General features: G+C 45.5%; 1 protein-coding gene across 6 annotated transcripts in view; it reads left to right on the top strand.

Annotated features, from left to right (window-relative positions):
- The window catches only part of LOC119399802 (uncharacterized), a 129,005-nt gene that overhangs the window by 69,703 nt on the left and 34,718 nt on the right, over positions 1 to 24,584 (top strand). Inside the window, exon 1 of one of the 6 annotated variants that reach the window (XM_037666654.2) lies at positions 5,441 to 5,534. The exons of the other annotated variants lie outside the window; for them this stretch is intronic. Coding sequence (XP_037522582.1) covers positions 5,519 to 5,534 — 16 coding nt within the window. The 5' untranslated portion in view covers positions 5,441 to 5,518. Of the gene's footprint in view, positions 1 to 5,440; positions 5,535 to 24,584 lie in introns of those variants that run through there. 6 annotated transcript variants of the gene reach the window in all.

Genomic DNA, 24,584 nt, shown 5'->3' with positions numbered 1-24,584 from the left:
ATTACATGATAGACAATTGACTGCAGGACAGACAATACACTACAGGACAGACAATTGACTAAGGGACAGACAATAGACTACAGGACAGATAATAGATAGAGCGTCCCAAGATACGAAAGACAACAGAATTTCTATCGTAATATTCTGTTGTGATTTTCAACTCGGTTGCTCATCTGTGCTCCCTTTGGTTTTTTTTAGTACTTCTGGTTTTTCAGGAAGTAGTGCGCTGCACACCTTCTCTGTGCTGCTTTGAAGTCCCTCGCAAATCGGCCTTTCTTTGCAGAGACAGAGAGAACATTACAGCACTGCTTCAAAAGTGTACCAATGTCGATTATCGCGATCACAGCAATCTCCTTTAGATTCGTCGCCATCGACGCGGCCAGCGCTTGCGGGGGAGGAGTCCATGTGCGGCCACCTGCCGCGCCTGTCTGCGGTGGCAATATATCATGCTCAGGCAGCGCCCCTCCTCTTTTGTTCGCAATTTGAATGCTCTCGCTTCCGGTGTCTTTGTACCTCCCAACATTTTTTGGCGCACACTTCCCCATGTGTCAGGTTCTCTTCATCCGCACTTCGCGGCTGACATCCCTAAAGGGACACTAAAGGCAAACAACATGTTATTTCTTAGTGAAAGGTGAATGCATCAGAATGAATGAAGCGTCATTATTATACACAGCAGTGCTTCAGTAATCGAGAAATTAGTAAATCTAGAACACGATCCCCGCACCCAGTGGGAAACTCTGATAAAAGACCTTTGACGCAGTAGGGCCTCAGCAGAATTATTCACAAGTGTTCAAGCTACGCATGACAAAAAACATAATTTATCTGCATTAAATGACAGAATAAAATGAATTTTTGCACTCCAGTCTGATTCGTGCAGGAAAGGACCTGACTTTACCATTTAGATCTACGGAAGTTCCATTTTCGCCGGTCTGCCTTCCGCTAAGGAGCCTTCCTACGCAGCACCAGCTCTCGCGCAGCGCGGGCACTGAGAATGCAACGTCAGAAGGCCGTTCTCGGAGGCTGGAGCTTTAAATTGCGCTAATAGATTGCGGAACACAAAAATGTGATTTTATTTCAAACTATGCTTTTGTTGGGTGCGTAACAAAAAGTACAAGGTGCCTTGAACGCAACTTCAACAGTTCACGTCGTCTTAATATTTGCGTTTAGTGTCCCGTTAAATCAACAAAGAAAATATCAACACAAAATAAGAGGAAACGACAGACACCACAAAAGTCAAGCAGGGCTGGACAGATACCCAGAAAAGTAGTCCGGAATACAGATATCGAAATATTAGCGGTAGATGCCTAAAACACAAATACTGAGATACATTATTCTTTGACCTAACGGTATATTTCGCAGGTAGATTCGCAAGAAGGCAAAAAATGTATCCCGGAATGCAGACGCAGGATTACAGATACAAGAACAGAGACACCGTAATAATTCTGTGTTTCGGGGATGATGATGCTCAGCACAAACATCGATAAGTACCCTATAATATTCTTAGTAATGTTGCAGCACATTAAAACCTGGAAGTCAAGCATGTCGCTACAATCACTAACGAGCACCATTTAATTAGGAGAAACTTTACATTTCTTTTACACACAAGATCTGTTTCGCTGGAATGCTGTTGCATTACTTACGCTTAAAGGAACAGCAGCTTTTCGACCCGGGTGTCTTCTTGCCAGCATCGGTTCGGGCCGAACTGGAGACTCGCAAACTCCCAAACTGGTGCCCCCCATCCTCCCCCCTCCCAAAAAAAAGAGCAATTCCCCACGAGCCTTGAGACGCGGTGATTTCCTTCGGCACAGGCCGACAAAGTTGTCTGCGTTATCCTAACGCAAGCGGCGTCGGGCGCTTTACAACGTGGGTCGTTCTGTACGTATCTCTTCGGAGACCGGCGCACGCCTTTACTTGGCTTAGCAGCAAAAAACCTTTCTTTCACCGTAGAACCACCTGCACTCATTTCCGGCAAACTCTTGGAACGCGATGACTGTGTCATAAACATTATAACGATGTAATCAATACATCGTCAAAATTGTTCGCTAATGAGATAAAATAAACTTGTTAAGTATATCTCGAAGCAGAAACACAGATACTCAAAAGAATTTCTAACATAGTACCCAGCGCTGAAGTAAAGCTGAGTGCCCATGATGTAAATGCAATGTGCGGATAAGTTGAATGAACGGGAATAAATGCCTCATAGAGGCTCGGCGACGTCAAGATAGCGGGAGCTTTCTGCGTCAAAAGAGGCTTATCATCCTTGAAGTATTTGTTTCGAGCAGATTAGTTGTCGACGTCATGTCCCGTGGTGATGATGCCGGTACTTGTCACCTGGTGAAGGAAAACCTGGAATGGAGACGAGCGCCGACATCTCCCGCATTTGGTGTTCCCTACCGAGCTCAAGAATCCTGGAGGCCAGCCTGTGGTACCTATTCTTGCCTGGGGCTAGCATGTGGCGCTTATCTGAAGACCTGTTCTTGTTGGTTCAACGAGGTTCCATTAAATTAGATACATGGTCTGAGTACTCTGGCAACGCAGCTGCAAGCAGTATGACATCATGCGTAGGAATTTCAAATGTTTGTTGCTCAGAGATTTTCATGGTTGGGGCTAATATGCGTGTTGTTGAAGTGGGTTTTCTTGACGCTAGAATACGCAATGAACCGTCCTGAGCGAAAGATAGATTGGTGTGCTTAGTCACGGAAAAGAACCCATTGGTGTTAGTAGGGGCAGTGTGCGTATGTTGCATTGTGTAATGCGCCGGAGTTCTTTTGCTGTGGAGCTATTAGACTTTTCGTTGTGCCGCCTCGCATCGACAGAAATTGAACCAGAAAGCGCTATCTTCATCTTCTTCTTCTACATCGCTCCCAGAACGCGTATGCCGATTTGCCCGGCATTGGATGTAATGATTTTATTGTAGTGAGAATGAGAACGTAGAGGGAGAAAGAAAGAAGGAGATGGGTGTAAAGAGAAATTCTTGGCGGAAAAAAACTTCTTCATGACGCGGGATTCGAACCTGGGTAACCACAATCGAAAGGCGAGCATCATAACCACTCGAGTATCAAGGCACGCAGCAGAGCATAACATAGCGTCATATACATTGGTATAGTGTTGAAAGGAGGGTGGGAAGAAAAAGTGATGGTGAGGAGGAGAGGAAAAGGAGTCAAGAGAGAAGAGCACATTACACAAAAAATCGGAAAAGTAGAGAGAACGAAAAGGAACAAAGACAGAAATAGAAAGAGATACAAAGAAAGCGTAAGCGATAAAAAGAGAGAGGGATAAAGAAATAAAGACAAGAAAGAGAAACAAATTTATAGAGAACGAAAGGAATAGATAGAGGTAAGCAAAGACAAAGAAGAGACATGAAAAAGTAGAGATAAAAGCGAAAAAGAATGGAAGAGATGAAGAAAGAAAGAGAAAAATGAGAAACAAAGAAGGCCGCCAGCTCCGGACTTTCTTCCGGCTTGACACCACCAAGGTGAAGCTGCCTGAATTTTTTTCCTGTTGTTTTACTAACTTTCATTCTTTGTGTAGGGCCATTTGGAAAGGGTAACACCGCGGACGAAGACTTGCTCATGGACAACAACTATGAGTTATCACAGGCAGTACAGTTTTTATGCCAACTACGCTGTGCAAATTATTCACCATACGATAAGCCGGTGAACGAGTACAGCGGACAGAGGCCCAGAGCGAAACAGTACATTTTTCGGCCACCGAATCGCACTGCATAAAACACTCCCTCGTGAAGTATCAAGTGTGAGCCGGCATTGATTCCGTTCATGTTCACAGACTAACGTTTCTGGTTCTATATGCGTTCGCATCGATTGGGTGACGCTCCTGGCTTTTTCTGTACTCTAAAGGCTCGGCCACATCGAAGGCTGAGCGGCCAAAGCGCGGAAGCGGGAAAGTAGAGGTTATTTCCTCACCAGGCTGCTGAAGCGTGCGGCAAGCGAGGCGGCGAGCCGAATAGCCCGGAGACTGGCTTTTGTCTGCGCACCGAAGGTATCGGCTTTGCCGCAGTTAATCAGAATGTCGCTTTGATTGTTGCCAACGGACGCCGTTTTTGTTGCAAGACAACGATCCTCAGACCTGAAGGTCTGGGGATCGAATCACCTCTGCGGCGGCGGCCGCATTTTGATAGACGCGAAATGCTGGAGGCCAGTTTACCAGGTTTCGGTGCCCGTTAAAGAACCCCTGGTGTTTTAAATTTCCGGTGCCCTGCACTACGGCGCCCCTCATAAGCCTTTCATATTTATGGGAGGTAAAACCCCTAAAATTATCATTAGTGTTGTTGTTTTTGGCGTCTGTGTCACGTATGTGGATAACTTCCCCGAATCGGTGTCAGGTCGCCTTTATTTGACTGTTCGTGCGTTCACGAAAGCACCGCGACTACATGAGATGTGTACCAAAACACTGGCTCTCGTACCATGCCATTGGTATTGCGCAGACAACGTATGGTGTATTTCACGTAACAAAACCAAGGATTAAAAAAGGGGTCAACCGCATATGAATTCAGCCTACGACGTTTGGTTTGCCGTCATGTGACGTTCGCTAGGTTACTTTTAAATTGCACCTAATTAGTTAACTGAGATCTATTATGCACGATTTCTATTATTAACTTTACGGGTAAGGGCGTTTCGTTAAGTCGTAGAGGATATTACAAAAGAACCGATCTAATGATTTATGGACAAGCATGTTGCGTGCTCAAACTTCTGCCAGTGAGTACACTTCCCCGTATGGTGACAGCATAGACGAGACCCAATGCACGTTTCCCACGCGAGTACGATAAGACTTACTAGATTTTATATTCAGAAGTTACACGCGTTTAAAGGCATTCGAGGGCAAAAAAAAGTATACCTAAAGCTGAAAAGTGCTCGCGGCTTCTGCTTTATACGATGGGTGCACCCATGTCCAATGCATGACCTCGCCATTGGTCACGAAGACGCGCGCAGTAGTGCTTACGCACAAAATGACCGCTGCACATGCATATTTTTGCCCCTTGCAAAATGGCTGCGCTGGCTTCGCTGACTGCTCGCCTCGTCAATCCTAGAAGTTTTATTACAACCTCCTTGCTCGCGAACGGCATTGCCATGCATACCCTAACGGCAACCTGGACCCAACTTCACTGGCACATGTAGAATTCCCCCATAACCTTTCAACAACAGAGAAATGAAATTACACCGCCTGATGTTAGAGCGCTTATCATTCAGTTGCCTGAGTACTCGCACCAAAATATTTCATTCAAATGGTTATCTTTTAATGAACAACATTAGGCGCACTAGATAGGTACTACAGGCTAGCCACATGTGAGAATAGGTGTCACAGACTGGTCTCGCGATTCTTAATCTTTGTGAATAAGTTCAAAGGTGAAAAAGGTTCCATGCTCATCTTGTTTCCGTGTTTTGCTTCGTCAGGTCATTCACAAGGGTCACGGGAAGATGACGTCAACAGTCAATGCGCTCAAAACAAACAAGCCGCGGACGAACAGTCTCCTTTGACGAAGACAGCTCGCGCTATTGGGATGTGGCAAAACCCGTGTGAGGCCTCTATTCCCATCAATTCAACCAATGCGCACATCGTGTTTGCGTCAATCGACTCTCTTGTTTACCTTAGTGGTGTTTGTTTTTCCTCTTGTTTTGTGTTGATACTTCAGTGGTTGACTTAAGGTTCTCAACCGCCAAGAGGGGGTGAAGAGCACGTGAGTCACGGGAGAGTATGCGAGATAAAATGTTAACAGATACGAATACACTAGAAGCAAGGTTATTCGAAGTGAGGACAAAATATCATGGACGCTGCCTAAGCATAACGTAATGCAGCCTTCATGATTAAGCCGATGGCGATTTCCACTAGCAGCTAGGCGTGGGAGGTGGCTACGCTTGGAATTCTCCTTGTGAAGCGCTGGCAGGCTCGATGACAAAGGGCCACCCGTAGCTCCCTGCCTGAGCGCGAACCTACTTTCGTTCACTGATCAAGCACTTCCACAATGTTGTTGTGGTAACTGCAAACAGACGCAGATTCGCGAGTGTCTTCAAAGGAGCAAAGTAAACATCGAGAGCACAGTAGTTGCTACAAAATCGGAATTAAAGAAATTCACTGACGATTGCGATACTGCCTAATGCGAATTCTGAGAGCAGCTTCGCGCTGGGTCAAAGTGGACTGTGTTTGAAGTTGGCGCTATCCGCAGGGTATCGACTACGTCATAAATCATATTTTTTGTGAAGTAGGATAGCACCTACTACGCCAATCTTCGTCTTTGTGACGAATAATGGTTAGTGAGGTGCCCTCTACATATCTGCAAGGTATTACGTGCACTTTGCTGACCATGCATGTGGCTAATGACGATGAAGAAATATGGCTGAACGCTTGGCTGAATTATGGCTGTGCAGTCGGTAGGAAACATTAAACCACACACTCATTGCGCAGTTAGCATCGCGCGATGATTTGTTATTATTTTACTCTTCTGCCACGCTATACTACACAGGTTAACGCGAGTCCTTGCCCGACATGACGATTGTATAGGGTCCAATTATAAATGAGTTTGAAGCACCAGCTTGTCTCTGCAGTCGAATACTCGATTGCCACACGAAGGGCCTGAATTCAGATGACATTCCATCCTAGGTATTTCTTTGTCATTTCATTTTTTTTCATGCCTGTTAACTTTTCATGCTGTTAACTCAGACTTTGGTTTTTATTTCTTATGAGATACATCAAATTAAATTAGAAAATTCACCGTCCTTACACCCTGTGCATATAGTTGACAGTGAAGCAGAAAGGGATGGCCCCGGCGTTTATCACATATTTATCGCGGACCCATTCGCACCTGTGAAGTTGGATAATCAGCGAAACTTTGTAGCACGCGAAGTGACCCTGAAACATAATTAAGTGTACAGAAACAGAATGGAGCAGCAACAATCAATGAAATGCAAGTCATTCTCATGGCGGCAGTCATAGTCGAGGGTCCCAATGGCCTTAGCAGCCCATTCAAACCGGTCGATTAGCGTTTGGGGGTGGACAAGTCAGACCTAAACAGCGGAGTCTCCCATTGCTCGAACTTGAGTGTTTGGGCCATTGGCGTACCCGTCAGGTGTGGGGGGTGCTTTGAGGAGCCCCGGTAATATGATATAACGCAGAAGTTCATCCGCGTATGAGACCGGAAGCTCTATAGCACGTCATTAACATGGCGTGTAATCTCCAACCGCAGTTTGAATTTTTCTCCTATTGATGGCCTCTTCTTTTCTTTGATGTTTATGGGAAGGGGAGGGGGGGGGGGTTATTTGCCAGGTAAAAGTTAACGGGCATGCAGGTCCCTAACGATTGTAGGGTTATAATTCTCCCCAGGTGTTGTTATAAAGTCTCCTGAGGTGGCCACTTTTCTTGGTGGGAGAGGTAGTCCGCGAGCCATGGTGTCTGCTCTCTCATTTCCCTTCAACATCTGGGGCACCGGCCACCAGAATATCGTGTGGTAGTTCTAGAGGTGGCGTTTTATTTTAGTGCTACATACTTTGAGAATTCTGTCTCGTATAAGGATGACTTCAGAAATATCGGCGACATGTTACTTCGTCACTCGCTCATAGAAGTTCACGTGGGATTTTTATTCGTGGATGGACGCCGCAAAATAAATGAGGTTCGCCATTTGCAGCTCTGCTATAAAAACTCATACCAGCTTTTCACTGAGCGTGGACCGATATCACACATGTTGCTGCTAACGACATCCTCCTGATCGTCCACAGCCGGGAAGATACGGTTTCTGTCTATCGCCTCAAACCTGCCTACCGAGACTTCAAAGCTTCAACAGCATCTGCTCTTACAATCACTCCAGACTACCATACTTGTTGTATGTAGTTCGCAGCATAAGCAGTGCGCTCCTTGACACCCATCCCGTGATGCACCTTTAACAGCCAGCTTCTGTAACTTAGCAGCCCTGGCACCAATTTTATCATTCTGTTAAGTGCAGTGGAATGAGGAAGTGAATGTGGTGCCAAGATATTGGACATCAATCAGTGGTTATAATTAAATTTTAACTCAGGGCATACGAAATGTCTATAGGGTTTTTCTTATCGTAAAACTAACATGAAAACACTGTCCCACATTTAGGTTGAAATGCCAGTTATCGCAGAAATACGAAACTTTTTCGAGGTCGCACAGAAATACAGCTGTCTTGTTAATACATTTACGCGATGATACAATATAGCTTGGGAGAAGAGTAACCGAACACCAGGCGTCCACCATGCGAAGTGTTTAAATAGTGGGTGGCTTAAATTTTCCTACCTTCCTTCATGAGCTGCGAACTGCACGCAGCCAGTATGGTAGTCTGGAGTGATTGTAAGATCAGAAGCTGCTGAAGCTTCGATGGCTAAGTACGCAGGTATGCGATGGTCCACAGAAATTGTGTCTTCCGGGCGGTTAATGATCAGGAGGAAGAATGTAGGTGTGCAGATGAGGACCTTAAACAAGCCATCATACGGAGCCTGTAAGGGAGGCTGCACAACATAGTGTCGCACAAAAACGTGCGTGCATTTGGTTGGTCATGGATGACATACACACGACGCGATGTTCGTCGTTGCTGAGGAGAAACTACTGTGCTTCACAGCCAAGTAAATGACCTGCAGCTCTCGGCCGAAACGACTGTAGTGGTGCTAGGAAGGGGCAACCTTCCTGAGAAAGAAGGCGCGTCCTATAGTTAAGCTTTGTGCGAATACGCCTGCTACCGCTACTGAAGATCTGCACATCATCGCACCGAATGTGCACTTCTTGGAGATAAAAGTGACGTATCTGCTCTAACGTCAGTGCCAACATGACCTCAGACCATGAACTACCGTATACACGCCAGTGTACTCGACGTTCCCGGAAACCGCAGCATGTGCGCATACCAACTCATTCACAAGAATACATCGATCCATCTCCTAAGCTTGGATAAAAGCAAAGGAGCTACCATAGGTTGCTGGCTAACTACTTCGCATGAAATTTAATCCCACCGTTCGTTGCACACGTCGAATTTATCATTAAGAGAATCTTCAGTTGTCCAGGTATATTTTCGCTCCATTGTTTAATATGGTGACGCACAAGGAGAATACGCGGAATATACAGGGGCGAACAAAAAATGACGACGTGCTCGTCTCTACGTTTACGAGCTACGTTTCGTCGCTATGCGCTCCTGTCCCCAGGGCAGGGTGTGGGAACGAAATGTTTCTCGTTGCGGTTTTTGTTTCGTTCCACAGACAAAAGTTTCGTTTCGTTTCTGTTCCGGAACGAAAAAAAACGTTCCGTAGTGGTTCGTAACGGTTTCTTAATAATAAAAACTAACAAAATACTTCATATTAAAAGTACTTACTCAAAAATAAGAAATAAACTAACAAACAAAAATGTATTAATAAGTGTTGTGGTTTTACGTCAGAAAGCCACGATATGATTATGACGGAAGCCGCAAAAAATTTCGAAGCAAGGCTACAAAAAAACTTGATATTTATTTTTCCTCAAGTTTGAATCCCAAATTTTCGTCAAGGGGGTGCACACGATTTTAGAAGCAGCAGGCCGTCGAGTGTACTCGCCGATAAGCGAGACCGCTGCTCTGACAAAACAAACTTCAATGCCGAAAATACCCTCTCCACGCCGACTTGTGTGGCTGGCACACCAAGGGCCACTTGTGCTGACATGTATAGCTCCGGTTGCCGCTCTTTGCGCTCGTCCCGAAATGTCAACACATTCGTGCTTCTTCGAATGCGCGGCTCCTTGTCCAGCATTTCCAGTAAGCGTGAGATGTCCGCTGATCCTGGCTCACTTGTCAAATGCAATTGAGCGCCAACTACAGCTTCCTTCGTTTTCGAAAACGCCTCGAGGACATCTTCTGGTTCCTCTGAAGTTGGCGCAGCGGTGCTCTCTGGAATGCAGCTGCTACACTGATTCTGCTGAAGGCCTGTAATGCGCTTCCAGGTTTTGCACAGGTGATTTCTCGCTCGATATTTTTGATCAGGTGTCAGAAGAAGGCGATAGCGGTGGTCGATGTACAGTGCAGCACAAAATATATCGGTACTGCAAAGATTTCCCTCTCGTTTCTTCATTGACCGAACGAGGGCCTGTGCCAGTGGCGATGATATTGCTGCTGTCTTCATGGAACATGTCAACCATGCACCGCAGAAATCTCCGATTGTCAGTTGTTCTGCCTGAAGCTTTTTCGTGGCTTCTTGTGCCGGGTGAATGGATTCTATGATCATTTCTACTTTTGCCCACAAGCTTTCAGTCCAACTGGCGGTCTCATCGTGGGGGAGAAAGTCTTTAGCAAAGTCCTTCAATTCAACCAACCTGGTCAACATGACCAACGTTGACATCCAACGTGTCGGGCACTCAATAATATGCTTCCTCAGCCCTAGCTTCCTTATCAAACCTATTGCACTTTGTGCGCGGAGTTTCTTCAGAAGTGCACGACATTGTGTAATGAGGGTGTTGGCACCCGAGTCCTTTACAGCGTCGCTGACAGCCAGTTGCAGAGTGTGCGCAGCACACCTTTGCCGAACTTGAAATCTGCCCCATCAAGCCCAAGGCGCTCCACATCCTCTGAATCGTTCAGTAGAGAGCCGCAATGTCCAAATTCCGGGTAGCCACTATCAACCTCCTCTTCTCAACTAGAAGCGCCGGTTTCATGGTCTGTTTCACCGAGAAGACGAGCAGCCTTTAGCATGTTTGCACCATTGTTAGTTGTGACACTGTACACTTGGGTGACACTGAAGTCGTAGCGTGACAGAGTGCTTTTCACATGTGATGTCAGATGCTCAGCAGTGTGTCTAGCGAAAAGCCCCTTCATGACCAGTGGTTGAAGAATTAGCTTTCCCTTTTCGGCATACTGTACGTTGATGCCAAGCAGAGCCCTGTCAAGTCGCGACGCGCAGTCAGTTTTCAAAGAAAACATCTGTTTTCTCAGCGTCTGCGAAATTTCTTCTCTCTTGCTTTTGGCTTGTTCCTGGACCCTGTCCTTAACAGTCTCGGCTGTGATGGCTCGCTTAGCACTGAGCGCTTTTAGGACAGGATCAATTATTTCGCGAAAGCCGAAGTCATCAATTAGCCGAAATGGCCGGCCATTTCTCGTGACTAGCTCAACGCAACTATTCATACTGCTGTCCTCTGTTATTTCCAGCGAAACACACTTCGACGATGTGGGTTGAAACATGCTCTGTATATTCACTTGCCTGAGCTTTGCCGCAGGACAGCCTTCCGCCTCGTCCGACACAACACGCCTTGTAGAGCTGGGTTTTTTCGGCCAGAATGTTGTCGTACACTTCCTTGTGGCGCTGCTGCAAATGACGCTCCAGGTTTCCACCATGGTCGCCCGACACAACGTGCTGCCAGTTCTCAACCTGACATGTCGATTTGTCTGAGACGCTGTCATACTTGAAATGCCGTCGAGCGCGGTTTGTTCTGTCGCGTCCCATCTGAACTAGCTGAAAAACTCGGTGAGGAAGCGTTGCACCAGCAGAAAACGAAATAATAGGCGCTGCGCAAAGCGCCGCCGACGCCACCTGTCGCTGCGGCTCAGAAGCGTAAGCGCATTCGCGCGAGCAGTGTTCCCGTGAGCGTCTAGGCGACCGCTGTAGTTTCTGTGATACCTGCATTTTTCTATCGCAATTTTACAATTTTGAGAGCCATCAGCGGCGTCGACAAACAACTGCTGCGTATTTGGATGCTCAAACACGGCTGAAAACTCACCAGGAATACACTTCTACAAGCTTTAGGTGCTGCTTCACGATCAAAAGTGACGGCGGCGATGGATTGCCGCTGTTCGATGCAGAAGGTATGCAATCGCGCTTTGTTTACAACAGTTGCAGGACAAGTACCGTGTTTTCATTTGTCCATCTTTTTTAACACGCCTTCAGTAAACGCTACCACGTTTACAGTACCATGAGACGTACCAATGCCTCTCTTTGAAAAAGCGAGTGATGCGAAGAGCGAAGCTTCACATTGTGGAGTAAAGCTATGAATAATTAATTGCTCTTAGATGACTCAAAGAAAAGAACTGCATTGTTGACTTGCAGACATTTGAAAGCATATGCGAGATCTGCTTTTCTGCGAAGACTGCCTTGTGTGTCAGGGGCCGGGTGTCGGGTCAGCAACCTTCGGGTCAGCAGCCGAGCACCGTAGCCACTGATCCACCGCGGCGGACATTAATTTTCCCCTTTTAAAACCCGGGACAGGCGAAAAACAAATTCTTCCCGCGTTCTTAAGAGAAGCGCGGGTAACTGTACCATGAATTCGTAATCAAATAACGCAAACCAGTGCTTTACTAAGTTATAATGGTTAATTTTCTCAAGAGCGAGTTAGAAATTTGCAGAGCAGGCTCAATGCTTTGTGTCAAGGGTGTGAGCATGATCTCAGAAGGAGCCCGTCATCTGATATGTGCGACCGCTGTTCTGATCAAGCAAACTGCAGCGCCGACAATGCCCTCTCCACGACGGCATGTGTGAGAGGCACACGAAAGTCCACTTGTAATAATACAAACAGCTCTGGTTGCGACTTTTTTAGCTTTCCACAATATTTCAATATCTTTACTTTGGGATATCTGCCCGAGATGCGCACTGATTCTGTACCCTGAGTTATGCCTTGGTGCTCACGTTGCATGACCTCGGTTTTTTCCGTTTCGCCAAGTTTTTCCGTGAGCCGAAAAACGATAAAAAATATTTCGTTTTTACTCCGGAACGAAATAATAAATGACGTTCCGGTTACGTTTTCACATCGTTTTTTTCGTTTTTCGTTTTCGGTTTTCGATCCGTTCCGACACTCTGACCCAGGGTATGCATGCCGTGTCGACGAGTGAGTGTCTTGACGGTAAAGTCGCATTGACGGCTGCTCGCACCTTAGCATTAGCTTTCGACAGAGCCAGTTTTGGACAGCGTAGAAAGCGCTCATTAATAGCGAGGTATGGTAGAGCCGCCCAGATTGTGCACCCGTTGCCGGTGAAGCTCTCCTTGCGCAAACCGTTTGTAATAAAGACGCTTTCATACTTTAGTTTTGAGCATGCGCATTTGAAGACAGTCAATACTCATCTGACATTTAGTGAGATGGGCTAGAATTGTCTCCAAACACTATAAAACGTCTTGAAATCGCAGAATAAATAATTTCTGAAGGCTAGAAGCCCATATATTTCATCAAAAATTCAACCAGCTCCAATCGTCTCCAAACCCTATAAAACGTCGTGAAATCACAAAATGCAGCGTTTCTGCAGGCTACAAGCTTATATCTCTGGTAAGCAATTTAACGGCCTCTTGCCTGTACCATACATATGTCACAGGACTTCCATTTCATAAAGTACAACAAAGACGACAGCAGCAAGAAGAACCAGCGACGTGGTGCACTATCAACAGCGATATTGTTGTGGTTACAAAAGGCCGCAACATTCATAATTAACGGGATGAAATGTATTATTAACTAGTATAAGTCTTGTAGTTTTACGTCCTACAACTACGACACGACTATGAGAGAGACCTTAGTGGAGCGCTCCGGAAATGTGGACGTATGTTTATGTTACCGAACACGCAAATTGAGCCCAGCGAATCAGCTCTTCGCATGACGAGATCTTACGGGACTGTTAAGAAAAAAGAGTCCAGTGGCCAACCAGTTTCTCGTCGAAAGAATTTGCAAGGGTACACATGCCGCTTTTCTATATAGAAAGCTTCTTAAACAATTCGTCCAGCGGTCGCTGGCATATGCGCTACAGGTTCATCACAAGACAGACAGGCAGACAACGAACTGCAATTAATCCTGAATAGTTAATTACAGGACCCCCCCCCCCCCCCGACGGGGGCTAGCTGTAAGCGCTGGCCGCGCCCACGTAGAGGACAGAACGCCGTGACGCTCCGCCCTTTTTTGGGCCCTCTTCATACCCTGGGCTTGCTTTCGGAGTACCGCGCTTCTGATAGATTCCTCCCAGTCGGCTTCGCTGGCAATAATATTGTTGGGCAACGTGGGACACCACCAGAGCATGTGAGCCATAAAAGAAAGGGTTTCACTGCAGTGGGGGCAACCAGGGTCAACGTCTGAGTATTTCTTTCTGAGGAAGCCCCGCGATGGGAAGAGCATATATTTTTCCTGACATTGACTTGGTCCAGAAATCGCAGGAGCTGCCTTCAAGAAATACAGGATTGAATTGTTGTAGTGGTTGAACAGTTCCACGCCGCAGCTCTAGTAATGCTTACCTTGCCGACAACGAGAAATCTATGGCACGCAACAGTAGTTAAAACAGCAAGTTCTCTAGATTAATGTTCATTGCTCAAAGGCCACAAGGGACTAGTCACATTGCACTTTCTACTATCTGCTCATGTAAAGCCAGATTGGGCTTAACGTCTCGGCATGAAGATTAAATATTGTTACGTGGTCGTCACGGTGAAGGAGGCGGCAGTCGGGCTGTTAATAATGAAATTCTTTATCGGGCGAACTTCTGCCCGGTAGCCGAACTAGAAATACACGCTATACACTGATAGCGGCGATCAGTGGGCGGCCGTCGGTAATCTGATCTGCGGTAAGGCGCGAAGGCATTTATACATGCGGTGTGTCGAAGATGCTCGCCTTATTGTTGGTGGTTGCGTTAGTTACAGAATAAACCAATAAAGAGCTCACGCTTTTCACAAGAGGCCAAGACTTCAAGGACGCTTGAGCTTCGCCTTCAAGAGCAGAACGCGATAGCGTAATCGGGCCCCCTGCGTCAACTGCAAGCCTGGTTTCAGGTCTTGGTGGCAGCCTCATCGAAGCCGCAACGAAATGAACGTCTGTGTCCGCAACATTGGTCGTTTCCAACTATCCAAGACCGCCTACTGCAAGAACAGTTGTGAAGTGCCCACTAAACCATAACTCACCTTTTGGCGAATCAGCTAAGGCCGCACGACGCGTCCGTAAGGGAACACACGAACCTATGCAGCTGATCACTTTGTTGATGCTTTTGCTGCTGATGATTAAATACGTCTCAGCGCTTTGTAATGGGTGGGCCTTTAAAACAACGACTGTTTGCGCAATGCGCTTGTTTTAAGGCCTGGTGCATTTCTACACTTCTGCCACGAAATATTCCGTGTGCTAAGGAGACACCTCCCATTGCACGACAATCATGTAATGTTTTTCTTCAACGCAGTTTCAAGCAATGGTGTGGCGCTGTGGTAGAACACCTGCTTGCCACGCAGAAGTCCTGGGTTCTATTTTCTCTTGAAACAAATATTTTTTTTCTTTATCTTATTTGCATCTTTCTATGTTTTCCCTCGGAACCAACAACCCTGGCACCGACGCCAGAATTTGTGCGAAACAAGCTTTTTAACACAACCGTGATAAAGTAATTAGGAGGTTCTGCGCGCCGGTGTGGTGCACGCAAGGCAGTATTTACGCGTGTAACGAGTCAGTTGCATGAAAATTGAAAAAGGAAGTACAGGTGGCGGTGTAGTGACAAGCAGCTGGCGGCAAAAAGTCCACGCAAGGTGTTCTTTAGGTGTTGCCTAAGTGATGCGCAAGCATGGGATATTAATTTGGCTGTCAACCATTTCCAGAGCGCTGCTTCCGTGTGGCATTGGAATGGCGTATTTCTTCATTCAAGCTTTCTTCGGCGTCTGGAGCGGCTCCCTCAGACGGGGCACCCTTATGCGCACGAGAACGCGAACTTGGTGTCAATTTTTCACCACTTCAAAGCCTTGTTCATGCCCACAATGCTCCATGTCGGCTTTAATGTTTTCCCATAGAGGCCTAATATTCCACTACCTCGATAGTCAACGAAGCCGACAATGAAAGTAGCCTCCCTTAGGATTTCCTCTGTATCGCAGGTACAAAGCATTCGCAGGGCTCAAATATCTGTGATTCTGTAAGCTTACGCATATAGCCAATATTGAATGGTTTGCAATCTGGCGTTGAAGCCGGGAAACCAGCCCAGAAATTTCGCAAAACAATCAGTAGATTTCTGCAGCTCAAAAATATGTGGGCCTCCCACTGCGATACCAACATGACAGAAATGAGTAATCGAAAACAGAAAGAGAACGTTTTCATGGGCAAACGCGAATGTGGGGTGACATTAACTTCGCCTGTTTGTCACGCAGCTGTATGAAACTTTTTTTCTCGCTGCAAAATATTTTCTATCCTACAAGTATTGTGCACGTCACGTGTGAATGTGTAAACGTTACAAAATCTCTTGCTCTTTATGCGAGTGGACCAACTTAAAAACGAGCGAGTCAAAGAAATTTGTTTTGTTCGACCTAAACAGTCGTCGGGGCTTACATCACAAATTTTTAAAGCGGCCTCAGTAAATGCATAGTTTTGAGAAATCAAAGCAACAAGCTCTTCGGAACAATATTACAATCAAGACAGGAACGGGGTTTGAAGACCAAAGAATTTAAGTATAGTTAAACAGAGGAAACCGCTTCGTTGTTTTTCCATCTTCTCATAGTAGAAATGCTTTGAAGTTTCTCTTATGTTTTATCAAAGCTCGCTGAATGTCGCCGTTTTAATGTGCTCTTCCGTTCGGTGCCACTTGTGATCAACAGCTCTCGCAATGGCATCTTCTGAGCGATGCACAGCAAGTGAAATCCTAGAGAGTTTTATCGCGTGAAGCAGCGCACAGAAAGAGAACACAACAGCAAAACGATCCTTTGTATTTATTTCTTCTTTGCGCTGCTCAACACGTAAACATGATCCGTCACACACTGGCACACGTTTCGACGATAATGAACCCAGAAAACCCGTGTCACATTTGAATAGAGCCCCGAAGTAAAAGCTGCAGCCTACGAGGAAGGCCACGCATCTTATTTCTAATAAGTTTCTCGCTCTCTCTCTCTCTTTACACGCTTTGCGCACGTGGAAAATGCCGGCGCCAGTTCACGCACGCCGCAAACAGAGTAAACGCACGGCACGTTGTTTATCGACACTTTCTTTCGAAACAAAATAGGCTACCTTTGTATGAGAGAGAGAGAGAGAGGGAGAGAAATAGAGAGATGAAGATAAAGCGAGAGGCAGGGATTATAACTCTAATATTATTATTCAATTTTCTATCCCGCAATGGGGAAGTAGTAAGGAACGAATCAAAGAAAAGCTAAAAAGCAAGAAGTAGGAAAAGAAAAGCCACACAAATGCGGGAATCCCATAGTCTTTCTACAGGGCAACTTCATAGCAAAAACTTCAGCAGTGTCATATTTGGTTGCCACTTAGAAGTCTGAATGTTGCTGCATCTTAAAATTGATAGCTCGAAAAGCGGCTGGTCTTCGAGGCTTCCTAACGTTTGTGAGATGAAATGTCTCGGGGAGCTGTAGCGAGTGCAGTGACACCGGATGTGTGCAATGGTTTTCTCGCTGCCGCAGTAGTTGTAAGCTGAACTGCCTACCATATTGATTCGATAAGCGAAGCTGTTCCTCAATACCACCTATGTACAGGCGGCAGCAAATTTTTATTCAATGAGAGGCATTTCTTCGCGAACCAAAGGCACTTGCATTGCATCCATTCGTCCATCCTGAGTTTTATTTGAGAACTCAATGCTATTTTGATATATCTCTATCCAGAAATATGGTTGACAAAATTGTTCGACAATGATATAAAAACGCAATTATGCCATTGAGATTTTATTGCGATAGCAATGACATGGACACCCTCGGCTGGTTTTTGCCGTCCCCGTCGGCGCCGTCATGCACCGTATATATGTATATATATATATATATATATATATATATATATATATATATATATATATATATATATATATATATATATATATATATATATATATATATATAGCCATTACGCCACAAAGAGCACATCCTTCAGGTAGCTAACGGCGAGTGTTATATACGCATCCTTTACCGCTGGCAGGACTCAGAGACAGCAGGCGCTTATAAGCATTTCTTCAATACCAGCGAGGTGGCGCGAGGAGCGCAACGGCCGTAGAGAGCCTTCAGAGGCACGGAGGCGCGCACATAAAGGCTCTCTAAACGGGCGCATTCAAAAGTCGTTGGCCAGCTCGCTCCCTTCTAATATTTGCGCAGGGAGAAGCTTCCCCTTCCGCTGTCTGCTCGCGCGGTATACTTGCGGACAATTTTCCTTCCATCCATCCATCCATCCGTCCATCCATCCATCCATCCATCCATCCATCCATCCATCCATCCATCCATCCATCCATCCATCCATCTATTTATCTAGCCCACATTTGAACGCTCTTGTGTTCGTCTTCTTACCATTGTGTTTACACAAATGGACATAGGAGGGCACAAATGTATCAAAGAGACGATTAACAGGTCTTGACATGAAGAACGTCACGTGGGTGTCGCGTACGTCGTGAAACAATTTACATCAGTCACGTCTGGCGGATACCCTCTTACCGTGGCCGTTGGTATGCGGATACGCACTACACGTGATCGCAGACTCTGTCAACCATACGTCGGCAAAAAAATGTGGAGCTCACTGAGACTCGCTGATGAAACATAGCTTGCTTTTAGGGCTCAGTCGGACTCAAACTCAATGTATTTTTTCTCAGCCACACTCAGTCGGACCCAGACTCAACAAAATATATTTTGTTGAGTTAACGCACCGCACGCTGTTCGACACTTTCTTTGGAAAAAAAATTAAAAAAAATCGGCAACCTTTGTTTGAGAGAGAGAGACATAGATGTTAAGCGAAATTCAGTGATTATAGCCGGAAGATTAATATTCAATTTGCTATCCAGCAATCGGGCAGTAGTAACAAAAGAATGAAAGAATAGCTGATAAGCAAGAACAAGGAAAATAAAAATAGCACAAACGCGGGAGTCCCATAGTCTTCCTACAGGGCCGCATCATAGCAAAAACTTCAGCAGCGCCCTAATGACTTGCCATTTAGAAGTCCGAATGTTGCTGCTTCCTAAAATTGATGGCTCGAGAAACGGCTGGTGATCGAGGCGTCCTAACATTTGTGAGATGGAATGTCTCGGGGACCTGTAGCAAGTTCAACGACACCGGATGTGTGCAATGGTTTTCTCGCTTTGGCAGTACTCGTAAGCAGAACTGTCTACTATGTTGAGTCAATAACCGACGCTGTTCCTCAACACCTCCTATTCACAGGCGGCAGCAAATGTTTATTCAATGAGAACCATTTCTTTGTGAACCAAAGGCACTTGCATTACTTCTATCTATCTATCTATCTATCTATCTATCTATCTATCTATCTATCTATCTATCTATCTATCTATCTATCTATCTATCTATCTATCTATCTATCTATCTATCTATCTATCTATCTATCTATCTATCTATCTATCTATCTATCTATCTATCTATCTATCTATCTATCTATCGATCTATCTATCTATCTATCCCCCCCGCCTTTATCTAGCCCACATTTGAACGCTCTTGTGTTCGTCTTCTTACCGCTGTGTTTACACAAATGGACATAGGAGGACACGAATGTATTACAGACACGATTAACAGGTCTTGACATGAAGAACGTCACGTGGGTGTCACGTACGTCATGAAACAATTCACATCAGTCACGTCTGGCGCATACCCTCTTACCGTGGCCCTTGGTATGCGGATATGCGCCACACGTGATCGCAGACTCTCTCAACCGTAGCGCGGCAAAAAATGTGGAGCTCACTGAGGCTCACTGATGAAACATATCATGCCTTAGGGCTCAGTCGGACTCAGGCTCACTGTAATTTTTCTCAACCGCATTCACTCGGACCCAGACTCATCAAAATATATTTCCCTCGGACTCACTCAGACTCACGGCTCGATCTGAGTCTGAGTGAGTCTGAGTGAGTCGATTCATGAGTCTGTTACCCTCAAATTAGCTTTTTCTGCCATAGTGTCAATGCTCTTGAACATCAATATCCCGCTTAATCGGTGCTTGGCATATATACAGCTTATGATCTCGTTCTCCAAATACGGGTTATCAGAGTTTCCAATTAAATCAAGAGCTTTTTTATTGAAAGCGATGACTCGCACGTGATATTTTTATCATTAACTTCCCGTGAAAACATTTGCGGGGAGATGGCAAGGCACCGTCTCCCTCTCTCCCTCCGCAATTCGCTCCTTTGATCAATCCTGGCACGATCAGTTCCTGGCAGTTGTATACGCCAAGCGAAGCTGCTGAGGGACGCGTAATTGAGGAAGCCAGAGCGATCAGGCTAAGTCCAGGTCACCAATTTGTCGACACAGACAGACGGACGTCGAAGCTGAGAGTCCACCAACAAAACATTTTCTGAAGCCATTTTGCCAGACGCGAACAGGAAAAGGCGCAGCCATCTCGTGCTTGTCGTGTCGTCGTCGCCGTCTTCTCTTGTTCAGATTCTCGTGGCATGTACTAGCGCGCTACAATGACACTAAGTGAAACAAATGAAGCTTAGCCGGGGTTCGTGGCAGGTGGACTACTTTGTTTCCCAAGATCGTAACATCAAGCGTCAACACTTCGTCACTGGCACTTCTAAATAACAACTTCATACATACTTTTATTGCGCAATGCCCAACTGAATTATTGCTGTCAAAAAAGTTCTTGATGATTTCGACAGAAGTATGTAAGTGACATTTTTGTTGTAAACTCAGCAGAAATATGGTCGCTGAAATATTCCTCAATGTTATTTTGACATAACAATATCGATGGCATTCCTGCTGCGAACAACGCAACAGATATACTGTTGACGAAATTGTTCGACAACGATATAACGACGCAATCATGCCTTTGAAATTTTTATTGTAAGTTACTCCACAGAAACATTGTTCATGAAATATTGAGGCAAGTAGATGAGTATTGCGATACAATTGATCAAAGACCCAACATTTCGACAATATTGCCTTAGAGGAAAATGAACAGGAATTTTCGTAAAGGCATGCAATGGGCGGAAATGCAATCATGTGGTGCGGGTGATTTTTTAAGGTATTTCCTGAGTGCTCTTGGAAAAATAACGATGTGTCTGCGGCTTCATAGCGAACGCGACAGTACCAAAACGAGAAATAAATTAGAGTGGTTTGTACGGAGGCCTGGCAACGCTGGGTCACAGCAGAACTGGTGGGCACGCTTCAGCTCGCCTCTTAAGCACCTGTACAGAATGCTTCGGTAGTGATTGAACACGCGCTGGTTTGTTATGACAATAACTCGCTATCTACGACACACGGCAACCGTCGACCATAACAGCTCTGCTGTATATAATGAGCACAGCTTGCAATAGGTCGCGCAAGGCTTTGTGAAATTTGAGCTGGTAGGCACATTTCAACCTGTCTTCTTATCCGTCTTACAGAATTCTTGGACGGTCATTGAGCGAGTGCTGGTTCATGATGATTAATACCTTCTATCTACAACACATGGCTAACCACGAACAAAGCAGATCTGCTCTAAAATTCCTAATGCGCATATATGCCAAAAGAAATTGGGCGAATTCCACTGCATTAAGGATTCGCTTGGTACATAGCGTTTGGGTGGTCAGTGAGCATGTGCCGGTTCATCATGATGATATCAACTTTCCATCTACGACACAAGGCGCACCTCGGCTATAATAGTGCTGCTGTAAAATCCAAATCTTGTGATTCAGTGAGTTTTGCCGTCAAGGCGTTCTGAACAATTTTTCGATGCCTCGCGTGCGAAGGTTCATCGACCATCACGCTTTATGAAGAAATGTAGTAGGCAGAATCAGCCGTGTACATACGTCAAGGTAGAACATAGCTCTCACAGAAAGCTGAGATAGTCGCAGGCACAAGGTTGAAAACCCCGAAACAAGAACATGCCATAGCGGAGCATTTTTTGTAGAATGTAATTTTTACATTGCGGTACCCATAAAGCGCCCGTCACGCAGAAATGCTGGCGACGGTGTCGGCGTCGCTTATTGTCACTGAAGAATCACGATGGGTGCAAATAATAATTCTGAATTCGAACCCTATTGAAACCCAGGCCCTCTCGTGACAGTCATGTGTTCTAATAAGGATGTACACCATTGCCTAAAAGTTCCTTGGAAGAAGACCGGAGCACTTTCAAGTTTCCGCAATGCAGACGTTATGTTGGTTAGAGTTACCTTATCGCTGTAATACTGTGTGGCAGAAGCGTGGGTGTCTATCGGGCGTCACCGCATGTGATATGTGTAACGAGTGAGTAGTTGAAAGCTGGCCATCGATGAAAGACAAACACATCAATTCTTATCGCCATCATCAACCACATATTCAATATAGTGTGCCGCAACGCCGGCACACTTATTTCCTCAGAGACTTCTTTTTCAAGCGGGCACGTTTTTCGTTGCATATACTTTTCCTTTTACTCTTAGTTTTTTTTCTTTTGCTTTTTTTTTCTCTTTTTTTCTTTGGTCGTTTGTTCAGTATATGTATGTGTGCTCCTTTCAAATAAATTTTAGTCGGAAGAATGCGCTGCAATAACTTCCTCTCCTTCGTCTGCTGTGTTGTGTTTGCGCTAAATACCATTGTGTATCGCGTGGTAGTCTGCACATAGCACTGTTATAATGCACATTCTAAACGTGAAACGTAACAACAGTAATATGTAAATCCTACTTCGCACTATGAAAGAAGTGTTGTGTCATGAGGGTCACGTGGTTATGTTTCTCAAGGTTATGGCAAGTGAAAGAAAGCGCGATTCGAAAGGAGCCGAATATCGCTATGGCGTTCAGCTCTTGAAGGCGGCGGCACCATTTCGATGGGGGTGAAATGCTACCGGTCCGTGTACTCAGATTTTAGTGCACGTTATCGAAGACCGAATGGTTAAAATTTCGGGAATACTCCACTACGGCGTCCCTCAATATGATATTTTTATTTTGAGACGTAAAACCCCTACCATTATTATTAAATATAACTCTCAAAAGCGAACCTTAGGCTCCTACGGTCTGCGCAAGAACGAAGAAAGTCGAAAAATAATGTTTACCGTTTCGCTCCCCGCCATTGGTTCAGATTACTGGCCATTGCGGCAACGTCATTATTGCTGAACAAAAGGAGCAACCCAGAGAACCCGAACCATCCTCTGCTCATTCCATTTAGGTTTGTCAAAAGGTTTGCGCCAGTGGTCAAGACACCGCTAACAGAGCTGAGTCAGCGCCCGTGAATCTTCAACGCTATACTTAGAAGCTAGCGTGATTATCACCGTATCACCAGATACAGATGGAACCTAATTGTAAAATGCTTAGGAGCGTTCTTCACTATGAAAACCATACAGCGAGTTGTTTACCGACAGAGTGGTACCTGACGATAATCAAATAAACAATGAATCAGATGTCACAGCTCACGGCATCGAATCCCTGCCGTGGCCGCCGCATTTTCGACAGAGAATAATACCCCTGAGGCCCGTGCACTTAGAAGTACTTGTCACTCGGCTAGTTGATTCATCATAATGAGGGAATTTCTAGACGCCTAAAACACCGCAAGAAGAACAAAGAAGGCCAGAGAAAGAGCGTCAGGGACGCACTTTCTCTGGGAAGGCGGCGATGAACCTTCACCCCCCCCCCCCCGCTCCCCCCTGACGGGGAACCCTGCGCACGCCTATGTTTATCATGACGTTCTCAGAACAGGTCATTTCTGGCGTTGACAGAAGATTGATAAGAACGCACACGACGTCACAGTACTAAAATTATTTGTTTCAGTGCCAGGGTCTATTCTTCTTTCGTAAAAAAGCTTTAACGTCAGTGAAGAAACAAATATCGAGAAAACCGGGTTGATGCTGTTACATCTTTGCAAGGTACGTCAGACCCGGTACCGCGATTTCATTACGTTTTTTTTTTACTTTCCTAAGATACAGCTTCGATTTAGAGAACATATATTGACAAATCGTAGTAAGTTTATCCAAAGGAACATTTGTCAGCTTTGCGACATCAGTAGATCTCACTGAACTTCAACTTGGAAGCTCGCGCTCACGCTATTGCCATTTTGTAAAAAAGGCTTCCTGCGCGGGTTCTTGAAAAGAAAAGCAAATCTTATTGCTACTAGGAAACTTAGCTTCTCTTGGTACGTATTTTCTCTAACGAAATTCTAACGAAAAAAAAAAGAGTAGATTCATTCCACGCCGTGAAGGTGGATAACCAGCGGAATTGTTTACCACGTGGCAACGCGGTGCGACAGAATTTAGGAGACTTAGCCAACCAGGGACCCTGCAAATAAATGCGAAATGTCCGTCCCGAAAGTTTCTTTTCAATTCAGCGTATGCATTTGACAAGCGTGGTACGAGCGTCTTGTTTCCGCCTCCTGCGTTTCGCGACACGGGTCGTCTATTCTTGCTTGCCACATGCGCTCGGTTTTACGAGCACAAACCCTCTTGGCAGCCGCGTTTTCGGCCCGTGTGTTTCGATTTACCGTGAAAGCTATTGTGAGAGCACAACAACAGCTGATTTTTGTGGTGTAGTTATTCTCCGCTACAGGTATCCGCAACCGGTATCGCACAAAATGGGAAAAGGTATCCACAATCGCTTGGAATTTAAACCCGGGCCCTCTGCGTGGCCGTCGACTGTTCTACCGCAGAGCCACGCCGGTGCTTGAAACTCCTCTGGAAAAACACCCCACACAGTCGTCATGTCGGGAATACAACCGCAAGGAATAGCGTGAACACATGTAATGTAGCGTGGTAGAAGACTAGTTATGTGTTGTAGTTTCTTATGCTTTATTTCACATTGTGTATTGATGAAGTTTCTTTTGAGA

Source organism: Rhipicephalus sanguineus, chromosome 7, assembly GCF_013339695.2.
Source record: "Rhipicephalus sanguineus isolate Rsan-2018 chromosome 7, BIME_Rsan_1.4, whole genome shotgun sequence".
In the NCBI taxonomy this organism is placed as follows: Eukaryota; Metazoa; Arthropoda; class Arachnida; order Ixodida; family Ixodidae; genus Rhipicephalus; species Rhipicephalus sanguineus.
Note: the sequence above shows the minus strand (reverse complement) of the source record. Positions and strands in the feature narration are given on the sequence as shown.